The 19,652-nt window shown below is 36.7% G+C and overlaps 1 protein-coding gene across 4 annotated transcripts in view; it reads right to left on the minus strand.

Moving 5' to 3' along the window:
- Positions 1-19,652, minus strand: part of LOC114251698 (fatty-acid amide hydrolase 2-A) — a 32,271-nt gene that overhangs the window by 11,881 nt on the left and 738 nt on the right. Inside the window, exons 2-5 of one of the 4 annotated variants that reach the window (XM_089729647.1) lie at positions 19,018-19,047; positions 6,243-6,411; positions 5,308-5,533; positions 4,025-4,242 (exon numbers count right to left, since the gene is read on the minus strand). In XM_089729647.1, coding sequence (XP_089585773.1) covers positions 4,025-4,242; positions 5,308-5,533; positions 6,243-6,411; positions 19,018-19,031 — 627 coding nt within the window. In that variant the 5' untranslated portion in view covers positions 19,032-19,047. Of the gene's footprint in view, positions 1-4,024; positions 4,243-5,307; positions 5,534-6,242; positions 6,412-17,536; positions 17,770-19,011; positions 19,048-19,652 lie in introns of those variants that run through there. The other 3 variants (XM_089729646.1, XM_089729648.1, XM_089729649.1) reach the window with 3 other exon arrangements.

Consider the following 19,652-nt stretch of genomic DNA (forward strand, 5'->3'; position numbering starts at 1 on the left):
CCTGTTTTCATTAATAAAATACTATACGTATGTTTTAAGTATGCAAGAACTCAGCGTAATCAAAAAATATCCACTGCTATCTTGTACAAAAAATAACCTTATTCTATAAACTTCATTGCTCTTTTACTAGAAAATCCGGCGAACTAGAGATAAATATTTTTTTATAAATGAACAAACATATTAAACCCTACAAAATGAGGTAAGTTACATGAGAGCACAACTTGAAACCAAATTCCATACTGCAATGGGCATTCTCCTTTAACAAAACTTAAAACAAAAAAAAAACACAAAAAATACATGACCTGAAGATATTGAAATTGTTTTTTTTTTATGCTTAGATGGGTGGATTATTATTTTTATTTATTTATTTATGTACACACAGAAAACAAGACACAGTACAGAGTAATAGGAAAATTATGTACAAAGGCACTGCTTATTTCTTTGAGAAATCTCTTCCAGCAGACCTGCGAGAGGATAATGAGAATAATAATAAAAAGTGATGAGTGTGTGTAGAACAAATAACACATAACTAAAATAACAAATACAACATGAGAATTATAGCACATACACATAGCAAATATTATAAGTAACACAGTAACACTCGTATATACGAAGAGTATAGAACCATGATCATTCGGTTGATGAGAGATAAAATTGTTTGACCTTGTATTTAAAAACAGAAACAGACTTGCAAACTCGGATGTCAGCCGGCAACGAATTCCACAGTCTGACCGCGTGCACAGTAAAGGAGTGAGAATAGAAATTGGTTTTGTGGGAAGGGAATAACAAAACAGAACGTTGGTTGGACCTGCAGGGAGCATCAGGAGAACGAATGAAAGAGAATCGCTCACGTAAATATAAGGGAGAAGTGGGCTTATGTAGGATATTGAATAGGAGACATAATATTCGAGTATTCCTACGAAGGCGTATAGGGAGCCATTTAAGTTCTTTGCGAAAATGAGAAACATGATCGAATTTTCTGAGATTGTATATAAAACGGATACATAGATCGGAATAAGAATAGAAACGGATACATGGATTATTATAACAGAAGATTTTGGAACAGCGGAAATTTTATTTTATGCGCTACGATCCTTATTCTACATTTATGTAATTTTTTTTTGTTGCTTAGATAGGTTGACAAGCTCACAGCCCACCTGGTGTTAAGTGGTTACTGGAGCCCATAGACATCTACAACGTAAATGCGCCACCCACCTGAGACATAAGTTCTAAGGTCTCAAGTATAGTTACAACGGCTGCCCCACCCTTCACACCGAAACGCATTACTACTTCACGGCAGAAATAGACAGGGTGGTGGTACCAACCCGCGTGGACTCACAAGAAGTCCTACCACCAGTCCAGAAGTGTTATTTATAAAATTGAATTTGAAGTTAAAGTGCCTATATACGAGTAAAGCGGTAATACATTGTCATCACATTTCCCAAGTTTGACGTTCATATAAGCGAGCTTAGAAGCGAGTGACCGAATTAATATATTAGGGTTTAAAGTATGAAATGGCCGATTTGTACTGAAAAATTGAAATTCGTTTTTTTTTTTTTCATTTAACATCTTTATTTAATCAAAATATCTACCATTATTATCTATACATTGCTGCCACCCAATAGGAAGGTCATTTATGCCTTTGCGATAGAACTCTGGTGATCTAGATACAACAAACTGTGTGAAACCATTTTGTACTGCCTCCTGGGAAGAAAACTTATAATTACGTAGAAAATTGTCCAAATCACGAAAAAATGGTAGTCCGTTGGAGCAAGGTCTGGCGAATACGGAGAGTGACGAATGGTTTCTAATTGCAGTTTCTGTAGAGTTAAAACGATTTCTCGTGCTGTATGAGGTCTCGCGTTATCATGGAGCAATAATGGTGAAGATCGATTCATGAGTCGGGGCTGTTGCACTGCAAGTTTTGCTATCATTGTTCGGAGTTCGGCACAGTAGATATCTGCCGTTATTGCTTGACCAGATTGGAGAAAGCTATAGTTAATAACACCATGCTGAGACCACCAAACAGTTACCATTACCTTTTTATTGGTAAGCTTTGCTTTAAGACACTGTTGCGGCGTTTGAGCTGGGGTCAGCCATTGCATTTTTCGCTTACGGTTATCGTCAAGAATCCACTTTTCATCAATAAAAAAAATGCACCAATAAAAAAACAACTGAAAATCGATAATCGAATGTTACACATTTTAGTTTTAAAAGAAAACCCGCATAGGTAACATTTGAAAAAAGTTTCACTCAAAAATCTCAAACTATGAAGGTTCTATGTCACTTCGAAGTACCTATTACAATAAAAAGACAATTTCATACTTTAACCCCTATTATATATCTTCATTCAAGTATAGGTAGTATTTTAATAACATGCCAAATGCGTCATTATTTATGGATAGTCTAGGAGGAGTGGAGTTTGTCATTTAGCGTTTCTCGTATAGTTCGGTAAGGTCGCACGGGTAAGTCAACACCATCCTGCTTATTTCTGTCGCGAATCAGTCGTTCGTTTTGAATTGAATTGATTGGGACAGCCGAAATATAAAGCAATTGAGAGTTTAAGCTCAAGTATGAAGTTAGATTACGGTACTGACGTTCTGATGGCCATTGCCTACAATGAGCGCTAACACCAGATGAGCTACCGACATTAAGATTCCCGTTATGGGTGGCGGAAACACATACAATACATTATTTCCATACCAAATCCGTAAATGCCATCGTCATAAAACCTAAAGTGACCTTCGAACGCAAGTTATTGACAATAGCGAGGCTCCTCTCAAACACACGCTGTTAATAAAATTCTTAGCACGGGTACGCTAAGCACACTATTATTTACAATGTAAATATTGCGTAACCACTAACACGGTAATGTCACTGTTACATGTTTTCTTTTTTTTTTATTGCCCTTGAGCATACGGCCCACCTGATGGTGAGTGGTCACCATCGCCCATGGACTTCAGCAATGCCAGGGGCAGAGCCAAGCCGCTTCCTATCGTTAAGTACTTTGAACTTGAAGTTTAATTATTTGAGTCTCGATTGAATTGCAATGAGGGCCTTTGTGCACCTCAAAGCGAACAGTGAGCATGATTTGAGAAACGGGCAGGATGGAGCAGCTTTTGCACGCCACGGTTCAGAAATTGATCTCATGTCTCCGGGTTGGAGGTTAAGCAGAAAATCTTCAGACCGCGTCGGTGTTGGTTTAACTAAAACCTTCTCTAGCTCAGCAACCCGTGTTCACGTCTCGGATAAGACAGAACTGAACAGAGGTAGACGAGAAGATAACGTCTTCTATCCTCACGAGACCTCAGACTGCCAATTATCGATGCCACGGCTAACGGGTATCTGAGTCGACAGGACATCTAAGCCTCACCTAGACGGCGCCATCAATTCTTACCATCGTGATACTTCACTGGGTCAGAACCAGTGTGGATTAAATAGTCCTATTATCCGTCATCCGGTAGCTCTTTCGCAAGACGCATGTAGTTCATCAACGCGACATCTTCTTGAGTTTCCCTCGTCGGTCCCTAAATCGTCATCCGAGGGGGACCCTTTTTAACCCTTGAGAAGGAGAGTTAGTATATTGCTACGACGGTAAGAGTAACGCCATCTATCGCCGAATAGCCGAACGGATATTGAAGGTACAGTAAAATCGAGGAGTACAACGTCATCTTTTGTCAGATAGCAGAAACACACATCGAAGCTATTCGACTTGCCCAGAATGTACTCGATAAATCTAGGGATGTCGTTTCGACTATAAAAGCGTTGCAGAGATGGCACGAAGTTAGTTAGTAATCGGAACTACTCGAAACGAAACAGCGAACGGATCACCTGAAGCGAAGCGGAAGAAGTGAAATAAGAATTTGAAAGTGTTCTGTGAGTGTTCTAAGTGTTGAATACAGTTTCAATTTATACTTCGCTAGATTTTTTATGTATCCCGAACCCCAGCGCGTAACAATAGTAATTAATAAAAACTGTATAATTAACTTCCGCTATGAACCACAAAAAACGTCTAAGGACTAACCTCGCCACCAGAAGATCCGCCCGGAGTCTTGCTGAGCCAATACGGGTTATTAGTGGTGCCTGTTAGTAGGTTCGTGGTCTCCCAGCCGAGACACAGCTCCGGAGTGTTGGACACGAGGAGCGGGATGGCCCCCGCGTCCCTCACAAGAGCCACGGCCGCGCCGTCAGATGTCGCTTTCCGTCCTGCGTTCTCCAGACAACCGACGGAATTTGAGAGGCCTGAGTGGTGAATTTGTTTTCAGATTTATTTACCTACTTTTTTTTTCCTACCTACCTAATAGCCTTGAGAGGCTATATCAGCGTAACCTTAACTAGTAGGTGAGCTCACGGGGCTCAAACCTGACGACGTTGCTAACACGAACCCTAGCAAGAGGCGTGCTTCGATGAATCTACCACCGGATCGGAAGCGCGACCCACTGAGAAGATCCGGCGAGAAACTCAGTGGTCTGTGTCAGAGAGTTTACCTACTGAATTCCTATCAAACGCAACTTTAGTACGGTCCGAATACAGAATGAAATTGCTTGGAACCGAAGCATACATATAGCTTATAGCACACTAGCACCAATAATTATTACACAAATTCATATACTGGGTGTTAGAGACCGCTAGCGAAAGCGAAGACAGACGATAGTACTAATGACACCTTTTATGATGGAGTTATTTAGACAAATGCTGTAAATAAGTATTTGTGCGATCGCGCGAGTCTGCGCCGCACCGCGCCCGGGCGTTCGTTGACCCGAGCATCAGCTGTTTTTGATTTTGTGTTTCATTGCTGGTTTTTTTTTAGTAATGTATTCTTTATGAAACTATCGTTTCATTTAGCTGTACTAACATGATGGAGCGTAAATAATGCTAAGAAAACATTTTTAAAATATGACTTTTTTTAAAGAGGGTCGATTTTTTTCCGTCCCATCGTCAAAGGTGTCACTAGTACTATCATCTGTCTTCGTTTTCGGAAGGTGTCTCCTAACTGAAATTCCCACATGATAAGCGATAACAGTTTAAACTAAAGGCCTTACTACAACTACTTAGTTGAATTTTTATGTTAATTACTACACCCCATCGTAGTACCAATATTCTTTCCACGACAACCTTTTCCCTCACAAATTATCGGGGGTACTGTAAGCCCCGCGCCAAGGTAGAAGAGGTAATTTATACAACAAACGCTTTTCTAAAGTGCTTAGCTAAAAAGCGATTAAGCAAACAAAATGCTATGCCCTATGTGCTTAATAAAAATGCACCAAAAAGTATCAAATCACGTATTAAATATATTTGACACTATACCTCCCAGAGAGCAGCTCTCTTTCACAGTAAAAGGGACTCCCAGTAGAGGTTTGTTCTTGACTAAGTCTTCTATGGTGCCAAGTCGCATCGCTTCATTGATCTGTACGTCACAAGCCCTCGCTTCGTAAAGGGCAGCTCTGTAGCGATCCTCCACAACCGCATTCAAGTACGGATTCACTTCTTTTATACGTTTTATGTACATAGTCACAACTTGTGTACTCGTGATCTGAGAATATTATAACAATTTTCTTTTATTAACCAACTGTAATTCGTGTATCTTTTTTAAAAGAACATAACGTATGGCCATAATTAGCTACAACTTTTGGCAGCTTTAAATTTAACAGCTATTTAACCATACATTAATTTTGATCATACAAAAGCCCACAGCTACATTAATACAAACATTATATTATTTCCATAATCAGAAAATAAGTAAATGACTGATTTCACCTTGTGCACAAAGACTGATAAACAAGAAGACATAGGAATTATATCAGTTTAAACGTTAAAAAAAGCCATTTCACTGTTTCGCTACTATAAAATGTTCATTAATCAAATTTCAATCGACAAAATTAACAACACGCCTGCAAAACGCTTCCTACGAGTCACGGAATGTCTCTAATATATTGCCGTTAAGCCTCAAATTTAGAAATGTTTTGAAGCCAAGTACAATATTGCTAAGTGACTTGACTATTTATGAATATCTGTCACTGATGGCAAGAAAGCTGTTAATCGGGTAAGCTATTTAAGTGCGACCCTATATTAACTACATTATATAAATTAGTTAATAGCCCGGTATTCGTGAGCATTCGTAGTCATACATAGCTCATCAAGACTCAAAACTGGTAGCCGTATGAAGTCTCCAACCTGCGAAGTTTTCTTGACGTGCATGGCAACTTAACAAATTCGATTTTCAGCTCATAAATATGACGTACCTCGCCAGTGCGAATTTCGCGAGCCAAGTCGGCCGCGCCTTTGAACAGCATGGGCTCCGTTATGGGAGGAACACACGTCCTCTTGTGCGACTTTAACCAGAACAAAGGAGTGAGAATGAAGTTCAGGAACCGCAGCAGTATACCCACCAGCCGTACACCAACCTCCATGCTAAAATAAAAACGTTTATTTTTGAATTTTGTTGTTCGAATTCTGCGTAGCGCACAGAGACACCGCAAAGTGAACGCAGTCATCAATCTTGAGACACGAGGCTGAAGTTTCAATTGCATTAATAAATAGGACGCATGATTGTTGCCGAAACAAACAGGACTTCGTTTAGTAGGTATGAATTCATGGTCCACTTGTTTTGTGTAACGGATGTCTGGCCTTTCAAGCTGAATCGTATGACTGCTTTTTGCTGAAAAAAGCAGAATGGCGGTACCTCCCCGTGCGAACTTACAATACGTTCCATCACTAGTAAGATGGGCAGATAATGTTCCAGCCTTCAGGCGCGTTCTGCACTTCAGACAGTAAAGCGGTAGAAATTGGTAAGACGGTATCTTATCATAATATGGTTTACTTGTTAATAGGGTTACTGGCACCGGTAATGGTGTAAATTTTAAAAAATATGCTTGTTTTCTTTTATTACACGATGCTATTTCACCATTTTGAAATAATATTGCACACTGTAGAAGTCATTCGTCAACATGCTTCAGGTATGTAATTACATTAATTGGCGCTTGCCTGTAAGATTCAAGCCTGTAAGTAGTGGCATAACTCGATAGGAGTACAGTGCCCGTCTTACTGATTCGTGAGCACGTGTCCTGAGTATCAGAAATTAAATTAATATACGATGCTTACCTATAAAATTGATAAGTATATCGAAAAATTAAAACGAAATTGTTTTTTGAAAAAGCTTTTTAATTTAATCAATTAAACCATAATTTATTGTGATCGATACATTGTCGCTTTGCAATAATTAGGTAATTTGATAAAATCCTGAATATGCGAACCAAGGATTTTCTTCTGGGCGTATCTTTTTATTTTTGCCTCATTTTATTTGACGACTCATAGCGTGTGTCTGGTCGATCACTGTCCGGTTACCCTAAAGGGCATAAGAGCAATTAGCTAGGGAAAATGGCACATCTCCAAATTCCAATGCCCAGATTTTTACATCATCGTTACCAATCGTTGACCATTTAATGTAGTGGATAAAAACACCCAGCGGTTCAACCAAACACTCACTAGTCTTTTCTTTTAGTCAAATTTCAATTGTAACAAGTTATGGCTGACTTTTTAGGGTTTAACAACCCTGCGAACGGTTAGCACTATCGCGGAAGATCCGTTGTTACAAGAACGTTAGGCATTAGCATCCTTTATTTATTTTAGTTAACGCAGCAATCGAAGTCTGCCTGCTTATGGGCTTAACTCATTTCATTGGGTACTTACACAATTTTTCGATCGCCATTTGGCCAGTACGATGTCAGAATAAGATCGAACATTGCGAAAACAAGAAACCAGTTTCAAAATGGAGAATCACTAGCTTTAATATGAATCTGAACATGAAACTGTAAAAAGTCTCCCGATTCTTAGGTGCGAAATTGAAATTACACAGATACACACACATTTTAAACATTTCATAGTTATGGAATAATCATGATAAAGGGCCAAGAGGCTTTAACGATACGCTAATTGTGATTCAAGAAGCGACAGCAACAGTTAACAGTAATGTTGCCTCTTGTGTATTTGTCTGCGGTAGGTAGAAACGAAAGGCTAGCTGCATAATACATATTAAGTTCGTATTATGTAATTAGACTGATGATCTAATGATTTATAAGGTAAATATTATATTATTGTAACGAATTGATAAATGCTGGTGAATACTGGTGACTATTTGATGAATACTGTAGTTCAGAGTTCAAGATATGAAGCTTTCGGTTCGGCCATAAAAAAATTCATATACATATTTAATGTCACTCAATACCTAAGGGAAAATCCCAAAATCGTTAATTGGTGTTATTTGTTTGAAGACTTTAACGCCTACAAAGTTCAATAGTACAATAAATAAATTTATTCATACCAAATCCTAACTTCACAACTTTATGGAAAGACAACAGTTTGGAAATAACCTGACACACTTTGTTTATTTACTATGTAGAAACATCTTGAAACGAATTTTATTGTTGACGATGTTCAAAGAATAGTTCCGAACACAATTGTTATTGCCTTAACTAGGAACATACAATCATAGTACGTCAAGACATAAATCTCTTTATGTGTTTACAAAAGCGACACAACAGACTGTGAGCCGTTGATCGCAAATACAACTTTAGATTAGGGTTAGCAGCTTTCAAATAAATGAATGAATTTCGAGGTACCAAACAAAACTATACAACCTATAAAAACCAAGTTCAAATATGTAAAACATTAGGTAAGATTTCTTGTCGCAGCGTAGACACTAACTAAATAGTCTTTTGTGAAGCTAGATATCCCAAGAATCGAAATCGCTAGTCCTTACAGGTAGCCACGATTTCCGACGCCACTCACATGAACGCAGCCCCTATTTAAAAGATAACGTGTATATACAACTGAGATTCTCACCCCAGGTCTCAAGATGAGCTGCTGTATTCACTTTGTGATATCTTTTAATTCCGATCATATTTCACAGCCCTGCTTCGGACAATAGAAGCCAAGGTCTCAAAGCTACATTGGATTAATGGTACGTGATCGTTGTATGCAATGGTTAAATTAGCCCAGATACAATAGAAGAACGTTGTGAAAGTAAGACACTAAAAAGTTAATAAAATAACCAAATCACATGTCTTGAGCCAAGAAAAAAAAGGACGTAAGAAATAAAGCATTTGAGGCCTATAAAATCAAAGGCAGCTAAATCCAAGTCTGTCAAATATTCAGGTATACTACAAAAATCGGCCCTAAGCACGTCATTACGGATCCTCCCGATCCATTGAAGTACTGCTCTTGCTAGGGCCAGTGTTAGCAACACTCCCGGTTTGAAAATCTGAAATAACTTTGTTCGTATAGCTACGATATTCTTTATTTTAAAACCGATTTATAAAGAATGAGAATATTACTAATAATCTGAATTTTAAATGATAAAACTTCGTTTATTAGTACTTAATACAGAGTAAACTTAACTTTTTTGAACTGAATTTGTTAGAGATTTAGCTGCTTTTGTTATAACATGAAAACACTAAAGCATGTTCAACTAACTAAACAAGATAGAGCCATTGTTAATACATTTTACGACATTAAGGCGTTTAGCTGCCTTTTATTTTGATAGGCCTCATTTATTATTTAGGATAGACAGGCAATGGAGTTAATGATAGGTAACTCACCTTTACTTTAAATTATACTTTCATATAAATTATCGAAACTAGGACGGATAATTTCACCTTTTCTAGCTACCAAAATTTATAAGAATCTCGTTCATGATTCAATTTTTCATTTATGTTGGCGATAATTCCTTTGAAGGCCTTTTCTCATCAGGAAATTAATGTAAGTATTTGCTAGTGAAGCAATTGTATAATGTTTGAAATTGTAATCATTTATCGATCTAAAATTGCCACTTGCGCCAGATATTGCACCTAACCATTGAAATACATAATAAATAACCAAAAAAACTAGTTCCCATTGTTTGAAAACTACGCTTGATTCAATCGTATCATCAAGGGTGTTTCCAATCGTGTATTAATCAAATGCAATAAGACATTTCGTTCAACAAGTGCGGTGGAGAATGGCAGGAGGAGGGTGGTAGACCAGACGCGACGTCGATATCATCTTAGCACAGGTATATTACCATTGCGCAACAAGTCAATCGATAAGGCGTCGACCCGACCCTGTACAGGTATGTACTCGGAAAGTGTTCAGCAAAACATAATCCAATTGTAAAAAACAGTTTGTCAATTTATTCTACCCTTTCGCGCTTTGTATATCCAAAATAAATGTAGGAGGTATTTCGGAGAAGGGTTCTGCTATATTACAACTAAAGTTCAAAAGGTGGTTAAGAATCGTTTTAACAAATAAAACAAGTAGAGAGTGGATACATTTATAGATATCAAGTCTAGACAAAGAGCAAAAAACTTTTTCGTCGTACAAATGTTTTCCTGACGGAAAATTCTTGCGGATTCAATCTACGACCCTCGCCCCAGTTGTCAGGGGTGCACCACAAACAGACAGTCAAAAGGTAGGTTTCGGGGCTTTATCGTAGAAAAATAACTGGTCTACTGAGTTAAGATAATAATATCCACTTAATGTTCATTTCAATGACATTGTAGATATGGTAAGTATGGTCTATTAGAATGACAACAGGATACTCAACACAGTTACAATACTGCAATGATAAGATGGGCTTTGCGCTCGACTACCCACTTGTGCTAATAAAACGTATACTCGCAAACGACAATGCAGAGAGAAGGAAATTGCTCCATTATGTTGTACTGTTCGATTGAGGAAGTCGTTCTATTGACATCTGCGACCTAGGTATTGTTATGAGTGACTTTAGACGACTAACACAGACCGAGAGTGTGAAGTTCACTTTGAAGGAACTAATGCAAACGAAAAGCGCATAATATTAAAAAACAAAGGAACCAAGACGGATTTAATTATGAAATATATACTTTTTTTTGTCCAATGGTAAAGTTGTAGGCGTCCTAAGCTAAACTATCAGACATGTTTTAATGAATGTTAATATCGTAGATGGTTTACTGGTTACATTGTAACCCTTACTGAAAACGAAAAATGAAGGTAGCACAAAAAAATCAGAAAAGTTCAACAAAAAAAACAGTTTTTTAACTTTGTCTCTTCTCTGTAATACGACTTTCTTTTTTTGTGAAGTAGCTATTAACAAGCGTTCGTGTTGGTCAGAAAAAGCATATAGAAAAATGCGTTTACTCCAGCTTCATAAGAAAAAGGAATATTTTATAAGAATAACAATGCAAAAGCAAAAACGAGATTTGTGAATTAAAATTTAAATTAAGGAACACTTTTTTGGGTCCTGAGAAAACCGCCGAACTTCTGCCTCGTTCAAGGCAGTCGGCGAAGCATATTGGATTTGAACCAACTAAAATCCTCTCTCTGACTCTTAAAAACCAGCGAACCATTCGAGCTTCGGATGAGATAGAACTCATCCTTGTTACGCTCGGATGAAGGTGATATGTTTCGCGCGAAGCGTGTCTCCTTGCCACCTTTTTTTTTCTGGTAGGGAACCGTACCTCATGTGTGAGGTTTCCGTGGCTAGAGGCAGCACGGCTATATGGGTCTTGACGTTCCGCAGATTTTAGGGGCAGAACGCGGGCCTAAGGATGTTTTTAGAGCTCTACCCACCAAACGACTCCCCTTGCACTTTCTTACCCGACGTCCGCCCTCCGTCCGCGGTCAACATTACCAGGAGCAGACTCGCGGCGTTACCACGAGGACGACTGACCGATTGGACATCGATCGTCGAAGACTAACGACGCCGGTCTCCGCGGTAAGTCGGCTGGTCAGGCCGCTCGGGCAGTACCACTGGTTTTCTGGTTTACCCCGCTAGCTTAGTACCAGCCTGCCGGGTAGAAACGCAATACCGCCAACTGTTACACCGCCAAAAACTATGCAATTTTCTAATTTATCTGTAGAAATGGATGCTAGTGGTGATTTAATGTTAATTTTCTTCAAACGGCCTGCTTATGTACCAGTACCACTCTGTGATGTTTCAAAACAAGAACTCCACGTTCAACTACAAACTGCACTGCGAACTAACGGTAAGCTCTGCAAAAGTAATTAGCAATCTGGCTTCTATTACCCGGTGGAGTAATTATATCTTACTAATTAGATTGGGTGTCCTATTTTGTGTTATGAACTTCCAAGACGACGAGGCCCGTGTCGACTTAATTATGTAGACAGGTACTATCATGTATTCCCGATAACTATTTAAAATGAATTTTACTTGAATAGTGTATTGAGTAGAGTCTCAGAAAACATTTGAAACAAAGTTCACGATCTGGAACTGCAACATTGGTCTACAGTAATCAATTTTATTTACTTGACAACAATTAATAGCAATATCGTTATAAAATCTCAGTTCGAACAGTCCAATTGTAGTATTTCGATAGGTAAGATTTTCATTTTATTTATTTAGTAATCAATTTTATTTTCTTGACAACAATTCATAACAATATCGTTCTAACATTCCAGTTTGAAGAATCCAATGGTAGTTTTTCGATGGGCGAGATTTTAATTTTATTTATTGTCTTTTACTGGTGGTAGGACCTCTTGTGAGTCCGCACGGTTAGGTACCTTCACCCTGGCTATTTCTGCTGTGAAGCAGTAATGCGTTACGGTCTGAAGGGTGGGGCAGCCGTTGCAATTATACTGAAACCTTAGAACACATATCTCAAGGTGGGTGGCGGCATTTATATTGTAGATATCTATGGGCTTCAGTTACCACTTAACACCAGGTGGGCTTTTATGGGAGTAGTTTCAGTAGATTATACGGCCACTTGTGTGCGGACACTTGATGTCCACAATGGTAATTCCGCCAATCACCTTGATTCATGAGTTCGAAGTCACAATTAAATTATATAGTAGCTGCCTTTTCCTTGAAATCAACCAGAATGACTTCGCGGCAAAAATATAAGACACAATTCGATCTATAAGAACAAGACATAGCGACGAACATATCAAGACAATGTACTCGTACAGTTCGCAATGTACATAAACGTTAAGAGTTTAATCAAACAAAATGCGAACGTTCTCTACTAAGGTCTTCTTGATTAACGCCCAATCGATACGCGTTTATAATATTAATATCTTACAGAAGAGTAAACACAATTTTATCGATTAATAATAATAATAATAATAATATTTATTCAAGCCTCTTAAAATACAAACACGTACAAGAATTCTTAACACTAGTATAATAATATACATGGCTTTTTTATGAGGTATACAATAACAAAATTCCCTGACTTTTATGCTAGGAAAACCTGTGTTACAAAAGTCAGTGGTTCAGTGCTAGGTCACCAGGTAAAGAAAGAAGAAAGATTGATAAGTTTATACGAGTATTAATCGAAAAAAATTACATGAACGTTAAAAAAAACAAATGAACAAATTATTAGTCGTGTGAAGAATCAAAGAACGGTACCAAAGTATCTTACATTTTAATAGCATTTGGTTATTCGTCATGAGTTTTGACCCGATCATTTATTTACTCACTCCTACTGCGACTTCCTCATTAGTTGTGGGAGTTTACTCACCGTATCAGTTCTGTCTCTTTTTTTTTAATAATATATATACATATATAAAGAAAAACTTTTCCTCATTTAAAACTCTTTAGTTTTGAAAAAGATTTTTCTCAGAAGGAATCACTCACCTGTCTGTCATTCAATAAAAAGAATTGTATTATCTATTATATTAATACTGTTTAAAATATTAATTTTAAAAGATATTAAGGGCTTTAAATGTTGTTTTCTTATTATATCACAGAAAACGCAATTAAATCTGTTATTGTTTATTTATTGTGAAGTATTCCATATAATTATATGTATATTGACCTTATCCTCTAATAAATGAACTTGACCTCGTCTTTACTCCGAGTAGGTAATTCTTACTTTGATAACTGGAGCCATGGTGGGTGACGAAATCCCACGATTTGGCTCATCCTTCTTTTTTTAATACTCTAATAATTATCTAAATGTAATTAATTTTAATAGAGAGAAGAAAAATCAGTAATTGTACATAGATCTGTTGTTTTTTTTTTGTTCTTTCAAATCAAGAGCTGAAATTACACTTCGGCTATTTTAGTGATTTAATTTTTAGAGGCGATGAAAGTAGATTGGGTGCTCTTGACTGCTCTTAACGCCGATGACCCTATATCTGAGTTTGATGAGCTCCGGTCGACACGGTCGAACAATATGATTGTTATACAGTTGTCTATAGTATTTTATTTACAATTGTTATGTCTATAGTATTTTTTACTGGTGGTAGGACCTATTGTGAGTCCGCACGGGTAGGTACCACCACCCTGCCTATTTCTGCCGTGAAGCAGTAATGCGTTTCGGTTTGAAGGGTGGGCCAGCCGTTGTAACTAAACTTGAGACCTTAGAATAAGTTCTCTAGTATAGTTCTCTAGTATCTCTTAGAATAAGATATAAGTATCTCAAGGTGGGTGGCGCATTTATGTTGTAAATTTCTACGGACTCCAGTAACCACTTAACATCAGGTGGGCTGTGAGATCGTCCCTCTATCTAAGCAATAAAAAAAAAGCTTCACGTGTCTAAGGCGCTTTATATTTTATTCACTTTTTGCTATCATAATTTAAGCTACTTTAACGATAAATCTTGCGTTTGCTTTTCGATCATTAGATTATTGTATTCAATATTATACAGTTGTCATCACAAAGCTGTATGCAAATATTAAATGATAAATTAAAAAAATAATAACAAATGTAACACAAACATTGTTGTCACAGGTGAACCTAAACTTGTGAATGGCAGAAATATCGCTGACCTTTACATACCTATATTATTATTTGTGTAAACAAATATTTCAATGTAGCTTGCAGCAAATCCAAAACGTTCGTTTAACCTGGCAGGTATTAAGTAACGATGATGATACAATAATTTTCTTACTGTGGTCTAACGTCCTGACATGGATTAACTATAGCAAAAATAGTTCGGATTGCTATTGAAGCGGTCATTTAAATAAAAAAAATATATTAGTTACTAATCCCGTACTATAGCATAACATAGATATTTTTAAAACATTTCGAAGGTATTGGCACTGGATTCACATATTCGAGATAATTATTTATATAAACTAATATATGAATCTACAGTGGTTTTTATGGATGTTCCGTTATAACTACTGAACCTTGCATCCGATTGACTTGAAATTTGGTATCCATGTAGAAAATACATGTACTTAATGGATATGCTATATTTATATGAGTGTTGGACTCCCTACACGAGTTGCGGGGGCGTTAATGATGAGAATCTTTGTAGGGGTGAGAAATAATAATGTTAATTTTAAATGCCCAGCGAAGCAGAGGGGTACAGCTAGTTATTTATATATTCGAAGGCAGACAAGTAAACTGATCATCGCGAAAGACTTCTTAATATTTGAAAGTACACGTCATCGCACACGGAAAAAGGTAGGAACACTCACTCCAAAGTCAGACGATACGGGAAAATAATGTTAGCTGGAAAGAATCTGCCGACTGGAGCTTCAGGTACTAGTAACTGGTTGAGTTCCACTACAATGGCGAATGCAGCAGTCGCAAAAAGAAGACTACTACATCATCACGTGTAAATCCTCAGTACTGACGCCGCTTTTGGACGCTGGCAACGCCAGGGATACCGACACATCGCTATCAGTCTGACTTGGTGTGAATCAGAAGATACTGTTATGCCAATCCCACCTCATCAAACTTCCGGCCTCACTTATTTTCTTACTCTTAAATCCTATCCTCCGTGCTGATGGTTTATCACGATAAATGTATTTATCAACCCTTATAACACAAAATGGGCGATGATATTCAAGTTTTGATATCTATGGGTTTTTGTAACCGCGTAAATTCTCAAGCAGCTTATCGTATGCCATTACTTCGAATTATCTTTTCGCGATAGAGTATTATTTTTCTTCGTTTTCCCTCGAGTTGTAGACATATTATTATAATATAAATTACTTTTACGATTTAATCCATCGTTTTTTTTTATGTATTATATTATACTTGTATTACTCGTATTCGTGACAACGAAAGCTATAGAGTATTTGAAACGTCAGAAATATTAATATGATGGCAATAATAATTAAGAAAAAAAACGGGGCATTAAACCACTAATGAAATTTTAATTATTTAGTGTATCTATTCTGCCCATTATACCGATACCTTTTCTAACATGGATGTAATTGCTTTGTAATCACAAATCACATCAACTCAAAATCGACAAAAATTATTTATGGTTTTTTTTTCATATTAGAAGAACAAATGTTTCGGAAATGATTTCGGAACCGTTAAAATGGCAAAATTTACTGGTGGTAGGACCTCTTGAGAGTCCGCGCGGGTAGGTACCACCACCCTGCTTATTTCTGCCGTGAAGCGGTAATGCGTTTCGGTTTGAAAGGTGGGGCAGCCGCTGTAACTATACTTGAGACCTTAGAACTTATGTCTCAAAGTGGGTGGCTCATTTACGTTGTAGATGTCTATGGGTTCCAGTAACCACTTAACACCTGGTGGGCTGTGAGCTCGTCCAACCATGTAAGCAATAAAATAAAAATATATATCATCCCTAAAACATTTGCGATCGATGCGCTAAGATATTATTCGACCTTCATAACATAGTGGAGTATTCTTCCTCGTAATTGATTTATGTATTATATTATTTTAATATGGGACCTAAATAGTTTTATGACTATATTACGTTACTCTGCGATGTTAAAAATGTTGTATCTATCACAGAAACTAGACGATTTAATAAATGTTCCCGACATGTTTTTCCGGGTTGTCTCTAATATTCAAAATTCTACGTAAATTATTAATTAAAATTTGTTAATATTTAACAATCTCTCGATATTTAGAAAAGACACTCTTACAAAGTCAAACATTTGCAGTTTTTAATTTCATTATGATTCATGTTACACTCAAATTCGCTTTATTTACGTTTTGCGTTAAATAAAGAATCATCAGAAAATGTTGTCAATTAATTTAAAACCTTATTATGGTATCTATATATTAATACGTGACGGAAAAACTTTGTATCCCTTTTTACGAAAATTGCGCGGACGGAGGAGTATGAAATTTCCCACACTTATAGACAATATAGAGAAGGAGTGCACAATGCTAATATTTTTTTAAAATAATACATAAAACGTACTTTAAATCAATAAAGAAAAAATTACACACACTACCATGTATTTGACACAACACATCATAAAAACATACTCTTTGTTTACTGTCAATTGGGAAACTTTTGTTATTGTTTAAAGTCTGTGGTCGAATTGAAAATAGATTAATATTGTTGATCTATAGTGCAGTTTTGGCGAATACTGTGATTATATTATCGAATTATAATAGTGTTTGACAATAGAACCATAATAATGTTTAAACTTATAATTTCAATTAATTATAGTCGAATTTCGACTACTGCGGGACCTCTAGTATATATTAAAGTGTAATAAATGAATTATTTTATTTTATTATCAATGAAACTATAGTTGATCCTACGAATAACATTTATATGATATAAATTAAACACAAACTTCTATTATTATAATATATTAATTAATTAATAGGGCTTACTTTTCTTCGATTCGAAGTAAGAAGGAAAATTTAAATGAGTCCTTTTTTCTTGAGGATTTAATGAAATATTTAAATGTTTTTCACTTTCGCGTTTGAATCGCGAACGTATTAACGATCACAACCACGTCCTTATCTCACGATGACGCGCCATAGACTGACTATATAAACTGCGATGTATTCTGTCGGCTGACTGCAACGGCTGCAAGTGCAGATACCTCAATTCTCAAACGTACGTAAGTCGTTCAATTATTTATATGCGAATATTTTATTTACGCTGCTGTCTGTCGATATCAAGCCTAGCTCCTGTACTATTCCGAATGCCTATAAGTACAAGCAGCTGCTTAAACATCAAATGGACGAAAAATGGCAACTGCAGAACAACTCCTAGAGATAACAGATACAATTGTTTATTTGTACACAAAGTTGCAAATTTCTGGTAACGATGATTCTTTACGAGAGAGAGCTGACGTTGACTGAGTGGTAGATGATCAGTGTATATGCGCATACGACACCGGCTGGCGAATTTGCTGTTCAACCACCAGCAACCATTACCTCGTTATGTTTGAGTAATTTCTGATGGCCCGGAGGCCTTTCCAGTTTTACCAGGGCAGGCGGGCGAGTAAAGGCTCAGAAAAGAGGAGTGGAATTTGCTAACCACTGCCCGAGCGCCTCCGAAGAAAACCTAACAACTCAAGAGTAGCTGCTTCGCGAATGAATCTACTACTGGATCGGAATCGCGACCCGCTGAGAAGATCTGGCGAGAAACTCAGCGGGCTGGTGTTTAGGTTAAGTTGCACATCGAACTCTTTGGCGAGTTCGACGAGTATGGTTACAACATAACGTCTGTATGGCTTTTCTTTCTACATCTAATTAAAAGGAAGGTGGATGGATACATGTGACATCAACGCTCTCAGAATGGAAGCACTCAATGTAGACAGATGTGGTTTTTACATTATGATGTGCAACATTGCAATTGTCTAGATATTTTTTGTTCGTATGGAGAATCTGCTATTGATACTTCTGCTGTAAAATGCTATGGGGTCTCTGAAGCGATCCTGGCATGGGTCCCTTTTTTTCGTAATATTCAAAACATATAGTTAACGACGTGGCCATGGGGCACAAAAATACCAATAACAAATACAAGTTGAAGTGATCAGTATTATTTTTTGACAGTGAACTACAAAATATATTTAAAAAATAGGAGTGTAGAAACATATACAAGTATGAATTGATCATCAGTTTCGCAATGTCCGTATCTTGGTCAAACATATATTTTAAGTAATGTTCCAATTTAACAAATAACAACTAAATCAATTGTATATATATATGTATATTGTAGCGATTAACATAGTTAAAAATATTTTCACAAGAAATCTGCTTGCTTGTCAAAGTATAAATTAGTGCTATTGTTAGATTATTAATAGAAAAAAAATAACCAATTAAAAATAAACAAAAATTAAATAAAAAAAACTCACTGATACCATATATTTTGCATCCATTGTTAACAACCCCTGCAAAAAAAATGACAAAATGAAATAATTTTTTTTCAGTAGCATTGTTATGTTCTTAACAATTAGTTTTCACTTACAACTACATATCGAGGGATGAAAGGCTATCTGGTTTAAGCTTTTTTTCTCTTGTAGGCAGACGGCCCACCTAATGGTGAGTGGTTACCATCGTGAATGGAATTCAGCAATGTCAGGGGCAGAGCCGATCCGCTGTCTACCGTAAAAGCCAAAGTGACATTTGGCTTAATATGCGACATATAACTTTGTAACAGTTTGATATTGTTTCCAAAATTTTAAACTTCAAATAGTTCTCCTGTAAAGTTGCAAAGAGGTTGCTTAAACCTATTAGCCCTTCACCCCTTGATATTATATATGGATGTACTTCAGTCTAATTAAACTAAAAATTTGCTACATTTTTTTTTACCGCTCTTAGTTATAATCTCTTAAACTCTTAAATGGAAAGGGTTTAATGGGCAATAAATTTATTTTCTAGCATTTTAAGTACTTCATCACAATTAAAACTACTTTCAACTACATAACTATTAAGAATCGTTTCAATTTGTGGACAAGCAATAAACCATACCTTGCATAGTAAACGAAACAAAATT

The sequence above is a fragment of the Bombyx mandarina genome, chromosome 09, assembly GCF_030267445.1.
Source record: "Bombyx mandarina strain Sakado chromosome 09, ASM3026744v2".
Taxonomy (NCBI): Eukaryota; Metazoa; Arthropoda; class Insecta; order Lepidoptera; family Bombycidae; genus Bombyx; species Bombyx mandarina.